We start from the raw sequence: 17,738 nt of genomic DNA, 5'->3' as shown, positions 1-17,738 counted from the left end.
GTTGTTTCCATCCCCTTTCATGGCCTGTGGGAGGAGATGGAGACTGATGGGTTTCCAAAACTTAGCGTTCCCAGTGGACACACCTGGATACCACCGCATCATCCTCTCCCAAGGGTGCCTCGCAACTCCGCTCCTCCTCAGTACCAGCAGGGCAGGTAGAGGCAGACAGACTGAGGAGACTCTCCCACTTTGGGATTCGCACTTGGGTCCTCCCTTCCATCATCAAACCACCCACTTCCAAACCAGCATCAAGAGCATTAGCCTCATTGCTGTCGTGAAGACAAGCACAGGATATATGCACTTGTCTGCTTTTTTGTCATCATCATTTCCAGATAACATTAAAGGAATGATGATGATGATGATGATGATGATGATGATGATAATGGCCCTAAACCAGAATTTTACCCACAATTCTCCCTGCACAACCATTGCTCCCTTTTTTCTAGGGTCTGACCAGTCTTAACTGGCAAGAATAGAGTGCCCCACAACACACAGGATCCTTAGGGGCCAGCTACTGCAAGAAGAATTAAAAACTGAATTGGGACAGCAGTGATCATGTTTTCTGTACTGCAAATTATAAATGTGGTCTGAAAAATCAGCAATCGTTGTAGACACATTATGGGACAATGAAACTGGGAGCACCTCCAGAATCAGACTAAATTGTGGCTTTAGGAGCTGTGTTCTGAGGGACTAAATACAATGCATTATATTTTATTTGTCCTCATGATTCTCCTCCAGAAGGAAGAAGAGGTAGGGTTGTTCTTCCCACTTGCCAGATAGGAAGCAGGGGGCTAGTACAAGGAATGAAGTTGCGGGTAGTTTACAGCCCTTTGAAGCCAGTAGAGTGTCCTGACTCCTGGCCTGCGGCACTTGTTAGGCTAGTATCTTGGCAACACCAGCAATGCAAGAGCCAGTTCGATCCAGCAAAGAGACAAAGCACCAGAGCTCCAGGCCTCCCACCTCCCATTTTAGCTACGGCAATTGTGCTTCAAGGGTTGGGCTGTTAGGGGTGCCTGGGTGGCTCAGTCAGTTAAACATCCAGCTCTTGGTTTTGGCTCTGGTCATAATCTCAGGGTTTGTGAGTTCGAGCCCAATGTCAGGCTCGTGCGCTCGCGCGCGCGCGCACTCTCCCTCTTTCTCTCTCTCTCAAAATAAATAAATAAAAACTTAAAAAGAAAGGATTGGGATGCTAAATAAATTGGGAATTTATTTTCAGGGACATATCTGTCTTCAGATTGGGTGGATAGTAGATACACTTAATTCCATTCTTTTTTTTTTTTTTTTTTTTTTAATTTAAATTCAAGTCAGTTAACATACAGTGTAGTCTTGGTGTCGGGAGTAGAACCCAGTGATTCATCTCTTACATATGATACCCCAGTGCTTATCCCCAAAAGTGCCCTTCTTAGTGCCCATTACCCAGAAAACAAATAACCAGTGAAGAAATGGGCAGAAGACATGAATAGACATTTTTCCAAAGGAGACATCCAGATACACATGAAAAGATACTCGACATCACTCATCATCAGGGAGATACAAATCAAAACCACAAAGAGATACCGCCTGACACCTGTCAGAATGGCTGACATTAACAACTCAGGAAACAACAGATGTTGGCGAGGATGCAGAGAAAGGGGAACTTTTGCACTGATGGTGGGCATGCTAACTGGTGCAGCCATTTAGAAAACAGTATGGAGGTTGCTCAAAAAATTAGTTCCATTCTTTTTTTATACTTTAAAAAAATGTTTATTTTTGAGTGAGAGAGACGAGCATAAGTGGGGGAGGGGCAGAGAGAGAGAGAGAGAGAGAGAGAGGAGACACAGAATTCAAAGCAGGCTCCAGGCTGTCGGCACAGAGCCCAACATGGGGCCCAAACCCACCAACTATGAGATCATGACCGGAGCCGCAGTAGGATGCTTAACTGACTAAGCCACCCAGGTGCCCCAAATTAGTTTCATTCTTAGTTGGGGAACCAGTGCAAACAGGCTGGAGAAGAGTAAGAAGAAGGGTGTGAGATGTACCTTTTGAGCAAATATAAGCCATAGGATTCGGAGGAGTATGGGAAAAGAAGGAGAGATGACATATATAGGCTGAACCCCAGTTGCTCAGCAAGAAATGGGGATCTTGGAGGTGTGGTGGGAATCTTAGAAAGATGGCAGTCAGGAAATTTGGTGGCATGGTGCAAGAAGTGGGTGGGGTTTTGAGAACAAGGCCTCTGGTCTGGGAGTCAGCTAACATACTGATGACCACGTTTGCAGGTGAGGAGGGCAGCAGCAAACAGGAAGATTATGCAAATCCACATGACTCAGCACTCTGAGGGAGGCACACAAGAGTGACTCGAGTCCCTAAAGGGATTAATGACTGTCTTCTGTGCTCCCTTGAGGCTTTGTTTCTTTCACAGCGCTTTGTGTATTCTGCTTGTAGTGGACGGTGTCTAGATTGTATCGCCCTAATTTGTTGGCTCCTCCAGAGTATCTAGTACGTCATAGATGCCCCATGAACGTCTAGAATCCCAGCTGATATAGGACTGGGGACAGCTCCGTGGGCACTGCTATGACGCAGGTGGGGATGTAAGTAGGTCCTGTGCAGATGGTGTAAAGTTGAGCCAAGTCTCTGGAGTGCCCGAGTTCCCCCAGAGAGAGGCACCGGCGTTGTGTGCATTTTCTGACTTGGCCCTGCTCATCATGAGTGTGCCTGTGGAGCAGAGCAGCCTGGGCATCCACACCCACCCTGGACAGCTGCCGTCATTCCTTGTCTTTCAAGGACAGAGCTCCAAAATGAAGCGTGGTCCTGGGTTCTCTTTCCTTGGCTCCCGGGACAAACACACGTATCGGTGATTTGCCTGTTCTTTGTATATGGCTTTGGAGTTTCAGAAGATTTCAGTCCAAGTTCCTAATGCTTTGGCCATTAAGATGTGCTGGCAGACTGCAGGACACTGGTCTCCCTGGAGAGACACTGGTTTCTCCTTTCTGGGAAAGGTCAATCTGTGCACTTTCTTATCTTACTGGGCTCCATAAGCCGCTAGGTAATATCAAGCAATGGCCAGGGGAAACCCAACTCTGTATGTTGGTGAGAGCTCTTGGGATCAATGTGCTCGTCTTGTATAGGTAATGATCTCTGTTACAGCGGAGACTAGATCCCAGGCATCCTGACCATTCCCTCCAGTAAATGAGGGGCCCTGGAGTTGGCCATGATAAAGATCAGGCCAGGTGGCTGCTGCTGAGTGGATTTTGGACTGTCTTTAATACTCCTGTGGACTGCATCTTGGTTTGAAATTGGAAGCTTTCAGAGGGCATGGTTATGTATCTTCAGCTGGTATAAGACCTAGCTTAGTGACTCAGTGGTTGGTGCCTCTTACCCACTTCTTAGCATGATCCTGAGGCTGTGGATGACAGAGATGAATATGTTCACTCCAACTGGTCTGTAAATCCCCAGGGCTCAGTGCACATACAGAGTAGATAAGAGCACCTGTGTTTTTGCTGCTGGGCTGTCCTTACTCGCTGTTCTTTGTATTTTTCCAGGGCTTCACTTATGTCCTCCATGAAGACGAGTGCTGTGGAAGGTGTTTGCCAACTGCCTGTGAAGTGGTGACTGGTTCACTGCGGGGGGACTCCCAGTCTCACTGGAGGAATGTAGGTCTGGGGCCCAGGCTGGTAGTGCCTTACCAGCTTGGTTGTCCATTCTGTGGTCCAGTGCTGAATTCTCCGCCTTTTGGTTTTCCCATAGGGAGTTGCATCTGGCTGTGGTATTATCCAGATGTCGGCTGGGATTACTTTCCCCTTAGGAATAGTTGAGATTGCCTTAGACTTCCCATTTGGTGGATTTGGGGAGAGGCCCAGTTCCTTCCCTAAGAGTTCTGTGAACTCCTCGGGGATTCGTGTCCTCCTGTTTACCTGTGGATCTGAGGTCGGCTTCCCCCAAGTGGTTGGTATGGGATGGCCTCACCATCCTGCATGTGTTGTGGGCCCACCACTGCTCCAAAGCTCCACAGGCTATAAGTACTGTTCTGCCATGAGTCGGGCCACTCATCCACAGGCCTGGAAGCCCCAGGGACAGATTGCTGGGCTGTAGGGGCCAGATGCTAGCATCCCTAGTCTCTTGCTTTCTCCCTGTAGGAGTAAGTGGGAAGTAGCTCCTGGCTAGGAAATGAGTGGAGTTTCCCTTCCACATCCCCTCTGAGTCAACCCATGCTGCTGCTTCTTGGTCAGAGTGCCCTAGAGCCTCTGAGCTCAGCTCACATCCAGGGCTGAGGGTGGAGGAGAGTATCCCCAGGGTTCCCTAAGGGGCTCACTCAGTGCTGAAGACTGTGTCTGTAGAACACATGGCTCTGAGCTAGGATCTTAGGATGACTTTGACCTAGACTTATTGAAAGACTTGGGATGAGCCCCATTCACTCCCTCTGTGGGCCTTACCCTGTGGGTGGGATTTACATATTAAGCTGGGGCTCACCCCCAGAGCCCAGATCCGCTCCCTGAGAGAACAGCACACCCCACTGGGCCCTCAGCCCACCCTTGCTCAAGTCTAATGTTCTAACCACAGGTTGGCTCTCACTGGGCCTCCCCTGACAACCCCTGCCTCATCAATGAGTGTGTCCGAGTGAAGGAAGAGGTCTTTGTGCAACAGAGAAATGTCTCCTGCCCCCAGCTGGACATCCCTACCTGCCCTGTGGGCTTCCAGCTGAGTTGTAAGGCGTCAGAGTGTTGCCCCACCTGTCACTGCGGTAAGGCATGCGTCCAGGGGCCCCACCTCCAAGCCTCTCTTTCCACTAAGGACTCCTGAATTCTTTGTCTTTTCAGCAACTCGGGGAAACGGACAGGATCAAACTCCTCGTATCTGTTCGTAATGCTTTTGTGGGAAAGCAAATACGATGAGAGAAATATTATAGTTTCCTAAAGGTCATCACTGTGCCCAGTGGTAGCTTTATATCATTCCACCTCCATTTATTTGCCCGTGTGTGTTAGTAGTGGTAGAGCTCCCAAACCCTAGGCTTCTCAATCATCCGCTGTATTGCCTCTGCTGGGGAAAGGTGTTCCGACTTCCCACCCCCAACTCCACCAACAAACAAAATAGCATCTCTTTCCACCACCTGCTCTGAATTCTTTGTGTGGTTTGAGCTTGGGACTTAAAGTTTCCAGAGTAGAGTTTCATTCTTTCAGAAGCCCAAGTGCCCTCCCACTCACACTTAAAGTGTGAACCATTTAAAAAGGTTGTCCCCTTGAGGCTGAGGAGGGGGAGGATCTTCTTACTGTGGGCGGCGTGGGGCGTGGTAGGACACAGGCAGCCTGCCCTTCCTCTGCAGGCCTGAGAGGAGTGAAGCCAGTGTGGGACCCACAGCGCCTGGGGTGGGGTGGCGAGAGGGACTGCAGATGGAGGAGAGGGGCGCAGATGGGGAGGAGAAGACCCTGAGGGGATCAACCCTGCACCTTTCTCTCTCCCCCAGAGCCACTGGAGGCCTGCATGCTCAATGGCACCATCATTGGGGTGAGCCTTCTTCTCCAGGGCAAGTTGTATGGGTGCCATGGGAAGGATGGGCAGCTCAGTCATTTGAAGTGGAAATAAAAGGAAGCAGGGAGCCCTATCCCCCACTTTCCATTGCTTCCAGGGCTTCCAGGGCATCCGGCTGCCATGCTCCTGCCATCTTGCTAACTCTGTAGGGCCTCACCTTCCGGCCCCCACTCGGGCTCCTGAGCATCTCTTCTGTGTGCAGAGAAGCGCTCTGATGGCATCATACACATTTCAATCCGTCTCCCTCTCTCACTGCTCAGGCTCACTTTCTAGCATAAAAACTCTGACTTACCGTCACCATACTTGAGGTGGAAGGCAGGAATGGAGCGGGTCCCTGGACCCAGGAGGAGGCATCAGGGTGATGGCTCATCTTGTGTAGGCAGCCGGGCCCCCTCTCCTAAGGCAGATGGCTGAGGTGAATAGGAGGGTCAGGCGTGGGGGGTCGGTGTGCTGGGGAGGCTGATTCTGGTGCCTCTGGTTTCAGCCCGGGAAAAGTCTGATGATTGACGTGTGCACGACCTGCCACTGCACCATCCAGGTGGGGCCCATCTCTGGATTCAAGCTGGAGTGCAGGAAGACCACCTGTGAGGCCTGCCCCCTGGTAAGAGGGCTGTCAGGCTCCTGGGCGATGGCCTGGGTACTTGTGGGACCCAAGCAATGGGACCTTACTGGAGTCTGTATATAAAGCTTTTGTTATTTTCTGACTATGGACAATATTTGACAACTATAATGAAGAGTCTAGTTTTGGAAATTTAAACAAACACAATATTTGCAAGACTTATGACGCCATATTTACAGTTCTTTATTATTTTTTTACACAACATTTTAAGAAGCCATCATTGCCATTCTTTGAAAACATTAAAAATTATTCAACAGTTATCAGACACAAAATGAAAAATTCTATACAGTATTCCTTAAAACGGATGTACGTCATCCTGTACCTTCATTGGGCATAATTGGCTGAAAATATTGGGCATAATTGGCTGAAAATGTTTCACCCTGTTTCTGCCAGGTCACAATGACTATGCTCACTCTGAATCCCTCCGAGGGTGGATTCTGAGAAGTGGAATCATCATTTCTAGTTAGCCAGATGAAAACCGGCATTTCCTTGTCTTCACTGTGACCCAGCCCCACCTCACGGATCTAGACCTACTGCTTCTTCCTCAAACTGCTGTCTGTGCTGGGGGCTCCTGCTTTGTTCAAAAACACAGTGAGTCAGATGAGCTTCTTGTGAGCCAGAGGCACAGAATAGAGTAATAGCACTTTCAGGCAGTGCAAGTGGAAGGCTTCCCCCCTCAACTGTGCAAGGGAGCAGGCAGGCTCTGGGGTGAGGCCAGGGAGGAAGGAGTCCTTCCTGCGAGGAGGAGTGTGGCCAGCCAGAGCAGGAGGAAACATCAGGAGGGTAGAGATGAAGGATGCTGGAGCAGGTCCCGTATACAGAGTGTTCTCCATCTGTAGAACCGTTCTTCATGGCCCTTGGCACAGAGTTATACTCTCAGTAGGGGCTTAGTAAAATCTATGTGGAGCGAATGAGTCTATAGGAGACACAGCTATTTTTTTTTTTAAGTAAAGGTGAATTTTTTTTTAACATTGATTTATTTTTGAGACAGACAGAGACAGAGCATGAACGGGGGAGGGTCAGAGAGAGGGAGACACAGAATCTGAAACAGGCTCCAGGCTCTGAGCTGTCAGCACAGAGCCCGACGCAGGGCTCGAACTCACAGACCGCAAGATCATGACCTGAGCCGAAGTCGGCTGCTTAACCGACTGAGCCACCCAGGCGCCCCCAGCTATTTTTTTTTAAAAATATTTTTATTTATTTTTGAGAGAGATAGAGCACGAGCGGGGGAGGGGCAGAGGGGCACAGCACGAGCAGGGGAGGGGCACGAGCAGAGAGAGGGACACATAGAATCTGAAGCAGGCTCCAGGCACTGAGCTGTCAGTACAATGCCTGATGCGGGGCTCGAACTCATGAACCAGGAGATCACAGCCTGAGCTGAAGTCAGACGCTTAACTGAGCCACCCAGGCGCCCTGAGACACAGAATGATTCAGAGAACATTCCTGCCTCAATGAGGTTGAAGCTAATGAGGCACATATTTTTGCTTTTTGTTGTTGTTGTTAAATCCTAGTTGCTTCTCTAGGGTTTTGGGTGGTGTGTGTATGTATGTACATGTAACAGCTCCCCTGGAACACATCTGGGCTTAAATAGGGAATTAAATAATGCTGCACGGAGTTTGTGGCATCTCTTCCACCTTGGATGTCCACTGACCTACAAATCAGCGCAGCAAGAGGTCCACACCAGTGCGGTCTTGAAGCAGCGCTTCCTAGAGGGGGAGCTACTAACTCCCTAACAGCGCCCTCTAGTGGCCAGAAGGTGGTACAGTAAAGTCTCTACATCCATAGAAATCCAGCAGTGGAATCAATCCAGTCTAGATACATATGTTTCAGTATTCTTAAATCCATGGCCCCTTTTGGTACTCTTCCTCCTTTCCTCCCAAATCCTAATATCCCCCATGGCAGTGTACCCACTTCCTCCCTGTTGAGAACTTCTAGATTAGTCCTCCTTCTACGTGTCTCTCAACCTTTGCTGAAAACTGCCTCAGTTGTCCCCTTTCTAGCTCAGCATCCTTAACTGATCTTGCCACATGCCTCTGCCATGAAGGTCAGAGAGGTGTCCTGAGGGCAGGGGGCTGTGGTCAATAAAGTTTAGGTAGGTGTGCTTGAACTGCCTACCTCAGACTCAAGTGTTAGTGTTACTGGAGATGTGAGTCCATTTCCTCCCCGGGAAGGCAGTGCTCATACCTTAAGGAGACCTGCAGAGGGTGGTTGGTGCTAGTGGATAGTAGACATGAAACTTGACAGGTGAAGGCTTGATGGAAGCATGAGGAAGAGAGGTCACCCTGACATGGAACACTGAGAACGCAGCTGGAGGGGCACGACCATGAGCTGACCTTGAGCAGTGAGTTGAATGTAGAATTGAGGACCTTCCAGGGAGGGGAATGGGGACCAGACTGGCAGATAGAAGTAAGAGTTAGAAGAGGTAAGACTAGAAGGCCTTGAGCAGCCAATGCAATTTATGGAAAGTGCTATGGGACACAGGCAGGGCAATGTTAGGGGCATGAGTGGGCAGGGGCAGGACTTGTGGCTGCTCAGACCTACACAAGTAGACTCTGGCTGGTGGGAACTTGGCTGGCAGGCAGAGGAAGCAGTTGCTTCTGATTGGATGTTCTGGGGAAAGCCCATTCAGCACTGCCCTTCTGTGTGTGTGTGTGTGTGTGTGTGTGTGTGTGTGTGTGTGTGTATGCGTGTGCATGTGTGCATGCATGGCATGTGCCTGCCTATGGAACACACAGTACTGCCTGGCGTGGCCAGGAAGCCTTGCAGGGCTTGGACAAGCCCTGTTACCTGGTGCATCTGTATTATGCCTTACAGGACAGGGGACATGCAGAAGGTCTGTTTCCTTGTTTACTCCTGTAAGTGGGTCCTGTCAGGCTCCCCGTGCACCTCCCTCCCTTGTTCCCAACTCCAAAATCATTGCCCCTCTCCTAGTACCTTCCACCCTCTCCTCCTTTTCTTCCTGTTCTTTGTCCTACCATAACACCCTCTGTTTTTTCCTGTTCTTAGCTCAGTTGTGCTCTCTGCCTCTCTGGTGTGTGGGTTTTGTCTCCACCGCCCCGTCCCTTCACTTCGCAGTCCCCTCCTCCCTTTGTCCCCTGCCTACTCATTTCTCCTGTAAAGATTTTGTCCATTTTCCTCTCCTTGGGCCTGCTGAGCAGAGCGTGTTTCCTAGTCTCTTCTCTAACACTCACTGAAAAGAAAAACACCCAAATCTATGCTCCCACGAAATCCTGCCTAATTTAAGCCCTGTTTAATCTCCCCCTTCTGACTATAACCACCCACACTCACTCATACTGTTTATTCTCTTTCTTCCTGTTCCTTTACCTTGGTCCTACACCTTTAAGGTATTGTATGCTTCTGAAAACGCAGTTTAAAGCTTACAGTAAACGACACACTGATGGCCTCAGACTCCAGCAGTGTCTTTCCCAGTGTGGAAGACCGTGTGGCATGGGCCCAGTAGCTCTGATGCTGTGCTGAGCTCTGTACTCACTGGCTTTCTGCACGGCCTGCTCCCTGATGACACACTGAGTTCAGAAGCTTGGTTTATGAGTAGCAAATTGCTTAAATTCATTCTGAGCAGGCTTAGCGACTCCTAACCTTGCCTGCTGATAGGGGCATTGAGCCCATGTGCAGTGCACAAGGGGGCATTGCAGAGAAGCCCGTGTTTTCTGTCTGAGGCTCCAAACTGACTGGCTAGAGATTCATATGAGGAAAACCTCGGGGCCCAAATGAATGAATCTCTAAGTGGTTATCACTAAATGAGGCAAAATGAGAAAAAGACTGAAAAAGAATGACATTGTGGTTGGTTTCTCATATAAATCGAGTTATTCTTTAAAAATATTGTGAGATTATGTTCTTCCTTTGTTTTTGTTTTTTGTTTTTTGTTTTTTTTTGAGTGGTGGGTAGCATTAAAAGAGCTTTAATTTTGATGCAGTGACGAAGCAGCTGATGGTAGCATTTTGATTTTTGTTTTATTAACATTGTTGAGAATACTCTTACTTTGCAAGATAAAAAGTGGTTGCCCTATGTTGACTGCTAAATCTGGGGGCATTTTTGCAAAGACTGTGAAATCCTGCTGTCTGGAAGCTGCTGCTTTTTCCAATGCAGATATAATGAAGGACTGTCACTTAAAGCCACTGCCAAGGAGTTCCCAGCTCAACTCGTCTCAGTGAGTGTAGGAGGCCTACTAAGGGCCAGGTGCTGGGATACAATGACACACAGCATAAACTGAGTTTGGAATTCACATGCTTCTCAGGGAGAACAAATGAAATTTTTAGATTGTGTTAAGTGTTATGGAGAGTGTGTGCATATGTTGTATGTTGTATCCCCTCGGAGGATTGATATTTGAAATGATTACTAAAGGATGAGAAAGAGCTAGTCATACAAAATGTGGGGAAGAACATTCCAGGGAGAGGGAATAGCATACACAAAGACTCTCAGGTGAGGAGGTTGGCATGTTCACGGTCCTAGGAGATGCACAGGGGTAGATTGTTAAAAGCAAGGGGATGGTGGTAGAAGATAAGGTCAGAAAATTAGGAAGGAGCCATGTGGGGCCTTGTAGAACATGCTAAGAAGATTGGGTTTTATTCTAAATGCAATGGGAAGCCATAGAAAGTCTTATTTTTTCCAGGAGGGGATAGTTTACCTAAAATAAAATGCACAGATATAAAGTATATAGTTTGATGAGGTTTGGTAAATGGACAAGCCTGTGTAACCACTAAACTAGTAGTCGAGGAAGTGCAACTAAAAGGCCAATAGGGGAGAGAAAATGAAATTCTAAATAAACAACCTGATTAAACCAAAATACTATGGAAAAAAAAAAACATGGAACAAATAACAGAGAAGACAAAAAATAAAATGAATAGTATAATGGTAGATTTAAACCCAGCCATATCAATAATTTCGTTACTGAAATTATTGTAAATGGGCAAAACAAAATCCTGATAACAAATGGAGATTGTCAGGCTTGGATAAAAAAGCAAGACTCAATCAGTATACTGTTTATAAGAGATGCGCTTTCAGTTTTATTTATTTATTATTATTATTTTTTAAAGTAAGCTCTATATCCAACATAGGGGTTGAACTCATGACCCCCAGATCAAGAGTCATATGCTCCACCGACTGGGCCAGCCAGGTGCCCCAAGATGTGCTTCCTATTTAAAGAGATGAAGAGGTTGAAAAGAAAAGGATGAAAAAAGATATGCCAGCCAATGCTAAGAATAAGAAAGCTAAGATGGATATATTAATACCAAAATAGGCTATAAAATGAGGAATGTTACCAAAAATAAAGAAGATTCTTTCATAATTATAAAAGAGTAGATTCATCATGAAGACATAAGAATCCTAGATGTGTATGTATCTGGTAGCAGAGTTTCCAATACATGAAGCAAAAACGGACAGAACTAGAGGGAGAAATAGGCTTGTCTACAAACTTATTTCGTAATTTTAATGTTTTTTCAGCAATTTATAGGATAAGTAGGAAAAAATCAGTAACGATATAGAAGATTTGGAAAACTGTATCCACCAACTCGACCTAATTGAAAACAATAGACTACTCTATTTTCAAACTGCAGAGCACACATACTTCTCTAATGCACATGGAATTTTCAGTTATTTGGATGAAATTGTGGGCCATTAAAAGGTCAATACATGTCAAGATTTTGATATCATTTAGGGTATATTCTAAGAGCACAATTTAAATTAGCTTGAAATTAGTAACAAAAAGGTATTGAGAAACATGCCCCCTCCCCATATTTGGAAATTAAATACTTTAAGATAATCCATGAACCAAAGAAGAAATCACAAGTGAAGATAGAAAATATTTTGCTAGAGATAATAGCAGTTACTCTAGAGATTCCAATATGCACCCTTGACTTACCATAGTCTACTTTGATCTGATAGTATACATTTTGTGTACGATGTACTCTCCCCCCATACTTTGTGCTATTGTTGTCACATAGTTTACTTCTATGCGAGAGATAAATTCACAAGATGTTATTGGTTTTGCCATCCAGTGCTTTTAACAGTTGTTTACAAATATTTTGTCAAGAATTTATGATCTACAGAGGGCCAGTCTGATATAAGCTGCTCTGCCATCACTAGAACCACAACTCCATGGCTGGTTTTTAAGCAGGAGAGTGAAAGTCATTCTGGCAGATGTGTGGAGACTTACAGTGCAGGGTCAAGAGTGGAGGTAGGAAGACCAATTAAGTCTATTACCAGAGTCTAGTGGTAGATGATGATGGCTTGGACTAGGTGATGACAGAGGACACTGGTCATGACAAGCAGAGGATGAGTTAGAGAGGCATTTTGGGCAAGATTCAGTGATGAGTGGGGGGTTGAGAAAAAGAAGTAAGTCAAGGGTGACTCCCCAGTTTCTGATTTGAGCAACTGGGTAGTGAAGCCATTTATCAAGGTAAGGTGAGGCAGGAGAAGGACGGAATTTGGGACAAAAATCAAGTTGCATTTTGTATATGAGTCTTGAGAAGACAGTAAGATAAACAACTGTCAGGCGAACAATTGAATTTGTAAGTCTGGAGCTCAGGGGAGAGGTCTGATTTAATAGGTGTGGCCGCTGGCCCTTGAGCAAGAGGTGCGTATGTGGAGGGAAGGAATGCCATCTAGAGAACAGAGAACTGACAACGGTTAGCTAAGAGGTGGCTGTTGACTTTCTGAACTCCTGGTAAAACTGCTGGATGGGAGAGATGAGAAGCTGGAAAAGTAAGCCTCCTTATGATTGGGGTGCTCTGGGAGGTTCACTAAGGCTGGCTTTTCTCCTGGGTACAGGGTTACAAGGAAGAGAAGAACCAAGGTGAATGCTGTGGCAGATGTCTGCCTGTGGCTTGCACCATCCAGCTAAGAGGAGGCCAGACCGTGATGTTGAAGGTAGGAGCAACTTGAACTCAGGAGTTTCCCCTCAAGTCACCACTGGGTTTCCTACTTAGAGATCTCCTCTCCAAGAAAGAGGGACTGCGTTTGCATCAATACTGGCTTCCCACCTATTTCTGATTTTATAGAGAAAAGATGGATAGTCTATAGAAGGTATAGAATTTTTCTATCTGATTTAGCAAATTTTTCATTCTTATTGACATGAGTGTCCTTGGCGTGAGGCCCATGATTTGGAGTTGGTTGATCTCTAAGATTTCTTCCAGCCTATTGTCTGTAAGGCTAGATGGGCAATCAGGTGTGAAACAAACTGATCCACGAAGGCGGGAATTCGTTGCTAGGGCTTGGAGGTGGTGCCCTGGTTCATCTCTGGTTCCGTTGTTGATTTGCTAGTTTACCCTCACTACCTCTTAATGTTTTTAAGCTTCTAGGTGGTCAGAAGAGTTTAGCAATTCTCTGCATTGATGCAGCCCTATTCACAGTAAATAAGTTGTAACACTGGGGTTTGTCTCGTATGCTCTGGGTGTGGAGACTATAGATATTGTCTCATTCTTGTTCCGTAGTCCTCCAACCTGTTTGAACAACTTCAAGGTGTCAAGGTCATGGTTTGAAGTGTCTTTGCAACACAAACACTGCCTTTGGATTTGCTCTACCCATTTCCCCTCTTTCCTTTCAGCGTGATGAGACACTCCAGGACGGCTGTGATAGTCACTTCTGCAAGGTCAATGAGAGAGGAGAGTACATTTGGGAGAAGAGGGTCACAGGCTGCCCGCCCTTTGATGAACACAAGTGTCTGGCCGAGGGAGTGAGTAGCTGGAGCTCAGGCTCTGCCTTCCTCTTGACTGCCCCATCTTTGACTCTAAGAACAGAGTCCTCTGAACAGCATGCAGTCCCCACTGACATGATGTCCCAGTGTCCAAGGGAGACCCCTGACCCAGTTTAAAAAATCACTGAGGTTTCAAAACCAAAGCCTTGCTGGAGAGATAAAACTCTCTGCGCTATACGATGCTTTCATTAGATACCTTCTTCTTGGGGGAGCTTGTTTGATGGAGAGGTGAGAGTTCAAATGATTTCTAGTCTCCCCTGAGAATGATGGTCCTGGTGAGCCAACTGGGAGAGAATCCAGAATACTCAGAGTTGTTACAGGCTGGTCAGGTGGGGGTGGGGTCAGTCTGCTCACATTTGTGATGGCATTGCACAGTTTATGTCTAGAGACTGAAGCTCGGGGCTGAGTCCAAAGCCAGGAATTGGCCTGGAGTGACCCGACAGCATCCACGGTGTACTATTTGTGCCTAATCTGGGAATTTGTTGTTTTCTTAGGGGAAAATCATGAAAATTCCAGGCACCTGCTGTGACACATGTAAGTACATGACCACTAGCTTGTCCCTTGAAATCCGTCAGACCAAGTCCAGGGACTATTCTCTGGAGGAAGCTTTATTCTGGAAAGATAATTCTTAATTATTGGCAAACTGCCACCTTCCCTGAATGTTCTTAGACTGCCTCCTTCTCAGATCACCATTCAGACGCCTGTGAAGCAGTTTCTTCCTTTTTTCCTCTGAACTCCTATTACTCTCCTCTTATCTGCCTTTCCCCTCCCAGAGGTGTGGGTGGCTCATATCTTATTTTTCCCACCAGAGCTCCTGGAAGGCACCCTTGATCCATGATCTTGACAGAGCAGACACTCAATATACGCCTATTCTTTGAGTGTCAGACAGCCACCTCCCAGAGAAAGAGAAGCCACCAGCTGGCTAACATCAGCTCCCCACCATATGCTGTGGGAGCCACAGAGAACACAGAATCTTCTCAAGGATTCACAAGACTGGTCTACATGTATTAACCTCCCCTTCTTCACTCTCGGCCCCTCTTGACCTTGCAGTTATGTCAGCCCATAGCTCACAGCAGCAGCTTTGGGGATGGACCCCTGCAAGGCTGCCTGTTAGGCAGCAATCTCCCCACACATTCTTGTGTTCATGAGCACAAGTAACATGCAGAATCCTAGTGTTAGTGCTGTGTTCTCTGAATATAGAATTACTTGCCTGTGCTAATGTTTTTTGGTTTTAGTTTAGTGTTTTGTTTTGTTGTTTTTGTTTTATTTTGGGTTCGTGGGCCCATGTTCACCGTGTTCAGTATTGGGTAAAGAAAGAAAGAGTGAAAAGTGTGAATACCTTCCATGCTTGCTTGCTTGTTTGTTTGCTTATTTGTTTATTTATTTATTGAGAGAGAATATGAGCGGGGGGAGGATCAGAGGGAGAGAGAGAAATCCACCCAGTGTGGAGCCCAACTTTGGGCTCAATCTCTGACTGTGGTGATATCATGACCTGAGCAGAAATCAACAGTCGGATGCATAACCAACTGAGGCATCCTGGCACCCCAGTCATTCTCTTCTCGATGGCTCACTCTGACAGTCCCTGCCTTTGCCATAACCAGGTTGCAGATTGCAGAAACACACTCTGAAAGCAAGTCTTTCTATGATTCCTGTCTGCATAAGCTTAAGAATATGAAGTCAGGAAACCATCAGAGAAGATGACTTCTCTTTGGGCACACTTTGCACAATGGAATTTGGTCAAGAGGCTGTTATTTGCAAAGCTAGCAGGGAGGTAACAAGAGGCCTTTGTTGGTCAGTACTTTTAGGAGGCAGAGACCCTTCATAAGGAGAGGGAGCCAGGCTCAGGATTTAAACCTACAGCGAAAGAATATAGTATGTTGGCCTAAATATGTTTTCCTTATTCATTCTTTTAGTGTGGTTGGCAGGCTTTCACTGTACAATGGAGTTATTTGGAAGTTGGGAGGCAGGCTAATATGTAGTTAGGGTTGATTTAGTTTGGGAGCCATTCAAGAATGGAAAACTCCCAGTGTGCAAATGGGGAATGGCGAGCTGGCATTCAATCTTAGAAATATTGGTGGGGACAAGTAAAGTTTCAGGTCTGAACGCCACTAATCCCTGCCATGCCAGAGAGCTGGAGACAGCTATTCCCAAAGGGAGGCCTCCAGGGCTCCCAGGCATCCTCTTAGCCCCTCATGTGGCCATGACATTTGCCTTTCCTCTTTTCCAAAGGCAGAGACAGATAGATAATAATTATATTTATTGACTACTTCATTGCCCATTAGCTTCCGGATATAGTTATAAGCACAAGAAGACTGCTCCAGTCATTATAATTTTTAGAGTCTACAATTACATAAAAGCAAGTCTCATCCATCTACATCACCAAAGTGCAGTGAATCTAGGCTCCTCCTGTGGTTAAAATTGTACCATTAAGTGAGTTAAACCCAGCCATAACTATATCTCTAGATTGGAGGGCCAGGAGATTCTGAGGTGAACCAGGATAATTTAACTCCCCTCCTTGCAGCTGGCTTTGGTGATCTGGCCACTGTGAAACTGACCTATCTCCAGTAAAGTGAGGGAACTGGGCTGGAGAGTGTCCTACAGAATCCCAGCCAGGTCCCAGGTCCCAGGTCCCATCTCTCTCCTGTCCCATAGGTGAGGAGACAGAGTGCAAGGATATCACTGCCAGGCTGCAGTATGTCAAAGTGGGAAACTGTAAGTCTGAAGAGGAAGTGGACATTCATTACTGCGAGGTAAGGGGACCCTGACTTCAGTGAGGCCTAAGTGGGGAGGGGTGAGTCTTCTTGTTTGGACACATCTCTAGTAACCTATTAGAAGCACCTGGAATACTCACAGGGAGGAGATGTGAGTGGAACCAGAAGCATATATTTTTAAGAAAATGTTGTATTGAAGTACCTGGGAACTTTTGACCCCAGAAGCAGAAAAAAAAAAACAAAACAACTGTAGACAGATTCAAGTCCTCTAAAGAGAATGGAGAGTTGCTTCAAGGGAGCTGGGCATTATGTTTCCTGATGGAATACGCATAGAGATTGCGGCTAGTGGGATTTGGATGTAATAGTACCATAAGGAGAGTGGATATGCCAGACTTTCCCGAGACCTACCTTTACAAAGCGTGCAGCAGGACTCTCCAGCATTGCAACTCTCGCCTCTCTCTGCCCCGTCACAGGGTAAATGTGCCAGCAAAGCCTTGTACTCCATCGACATGGAGGATGTGCAGGACCAGTGCTCCTGCTGCTCGCCCACTCGGACGGAGCCCATGCGGGTGCCCCTGCGCTGCACCAATGGCTCCCTCGTCTACCATGAAGTCCTCAACGCCATGCAGTGCATGTGCTCCCCCAGGAAGTGCAGCAAGTGAGGCTGCCTCCCTGGGCGCCTCCTGTCGCCTGCCTCACTGGACCTGACCGGCCGGAGTGCTGCTCTGCCCTCTCTGTGCTCTGCTCTTGTGCCCTCCTGAGCCCACAATAAAGGCCAATCTCTCACCTTGCAAAAGGCTTATGGTTCAATGCGTCTTCTAGGCTGACATGACAGTGGTAGGCTGGGCCCGAGCCCTGAACCTGGTTCTGAGGGAGAGAGCACAGGCTCCATCTGAAAGTGCCCCAGCCCCAGGCACGGCCAATCTCTGGGACAACGTGGGGTCTTTGCCTCTGTGGGCTGGGGAGGGTCTCTGCCCAGTGCCCTAAAGTAAAAGGGATTTGCTCAGCAACACTAGGGTCTCCAAGCTCTGGATCCAGGGGCTTCCGAGCAGAGCAGAGCAGAGCAGAGGGGTGGGCCCTGGAGCCAGGCTCTTGCCAAGACAGACATGGTTATTGGCAGTGTGGCTGACCTTGTGGTGAAGGAGTTTGAACAGGTGTGAAGGGGCTTTCTCTGAGCCCTTGGGTCTCTAAGGTC

The 17,738-nt window shown here is 47.2% G+C and overlaps 1 protein-coding gene across 2 annotated transcripts in view; it reads left to right on the top strand.

Moving 5' to 3' along the window:
• The window catches only part of VWF (von Willebrand factor), a 137,752-nt gene extending 120,413 nt beyond the window's left edge, over nt 1-17,339 (top strand). For both annotated transcript variants that reach the window (XM_045466410.1, XM_045466411.1), the window contains exons 44-52: nt 3,519-3,629; nt 4,537-4,717; nt 5,438-5,478; nt 5,987-6,103; nt 12,908-13,006; nt 13,683-13,811; nt 14,327-14,366; nt 16,485-16,582; nt 17,017-17,339. In XM_045466410.1, the coding sequence (XP_045322366.1) occupies nt 3,519-3,629; nt 4,537-4,717; nt 5,438-5,478; nt 5,987-6,103; nt 12,908-13,006; nt 13,683-13,811; nt 14,327-14,366; nt 16,485-16,582; nt 17,017-17,205 (1,005 nt within the window). In that variant the 3' untranslated portion in view covers nt 17,206-17,339. The remainder of the gene's footprint in view (nt 1-3,518; nt 3,630-4,536; nt 4,718-5,437; nt 5,479-5,986; nt 6,104-12,907; nt 13,007-13,682; nt 13,812-14,326; nt 14,367-16,484; nt 16,583-17,016) is intronic.
• The last annotated feature ends 399 nt before the right edge of the window (nt 17,340-17,738 follow it).

The sequence above is a fragment of the Leopardus geoffroyi genome, chromosome B4 (genome assembly GCF_018350155.1).
Source record: "Leopardus geoffroyi isolate Oge1 chromosome B4, O.geoffroyi_Oge1_pat1.0, whole genome shotgun sequence".
Classification (NCBI taxonomy): Eukaryota; Metazoa; Chordata; class Mammalia; order Carnivora; family Felidae; genus Leopardus; species Leopardus geoffroyi.
This window is presented reverse-complemented; position numbering and strand designations above follow the sequence as displayed.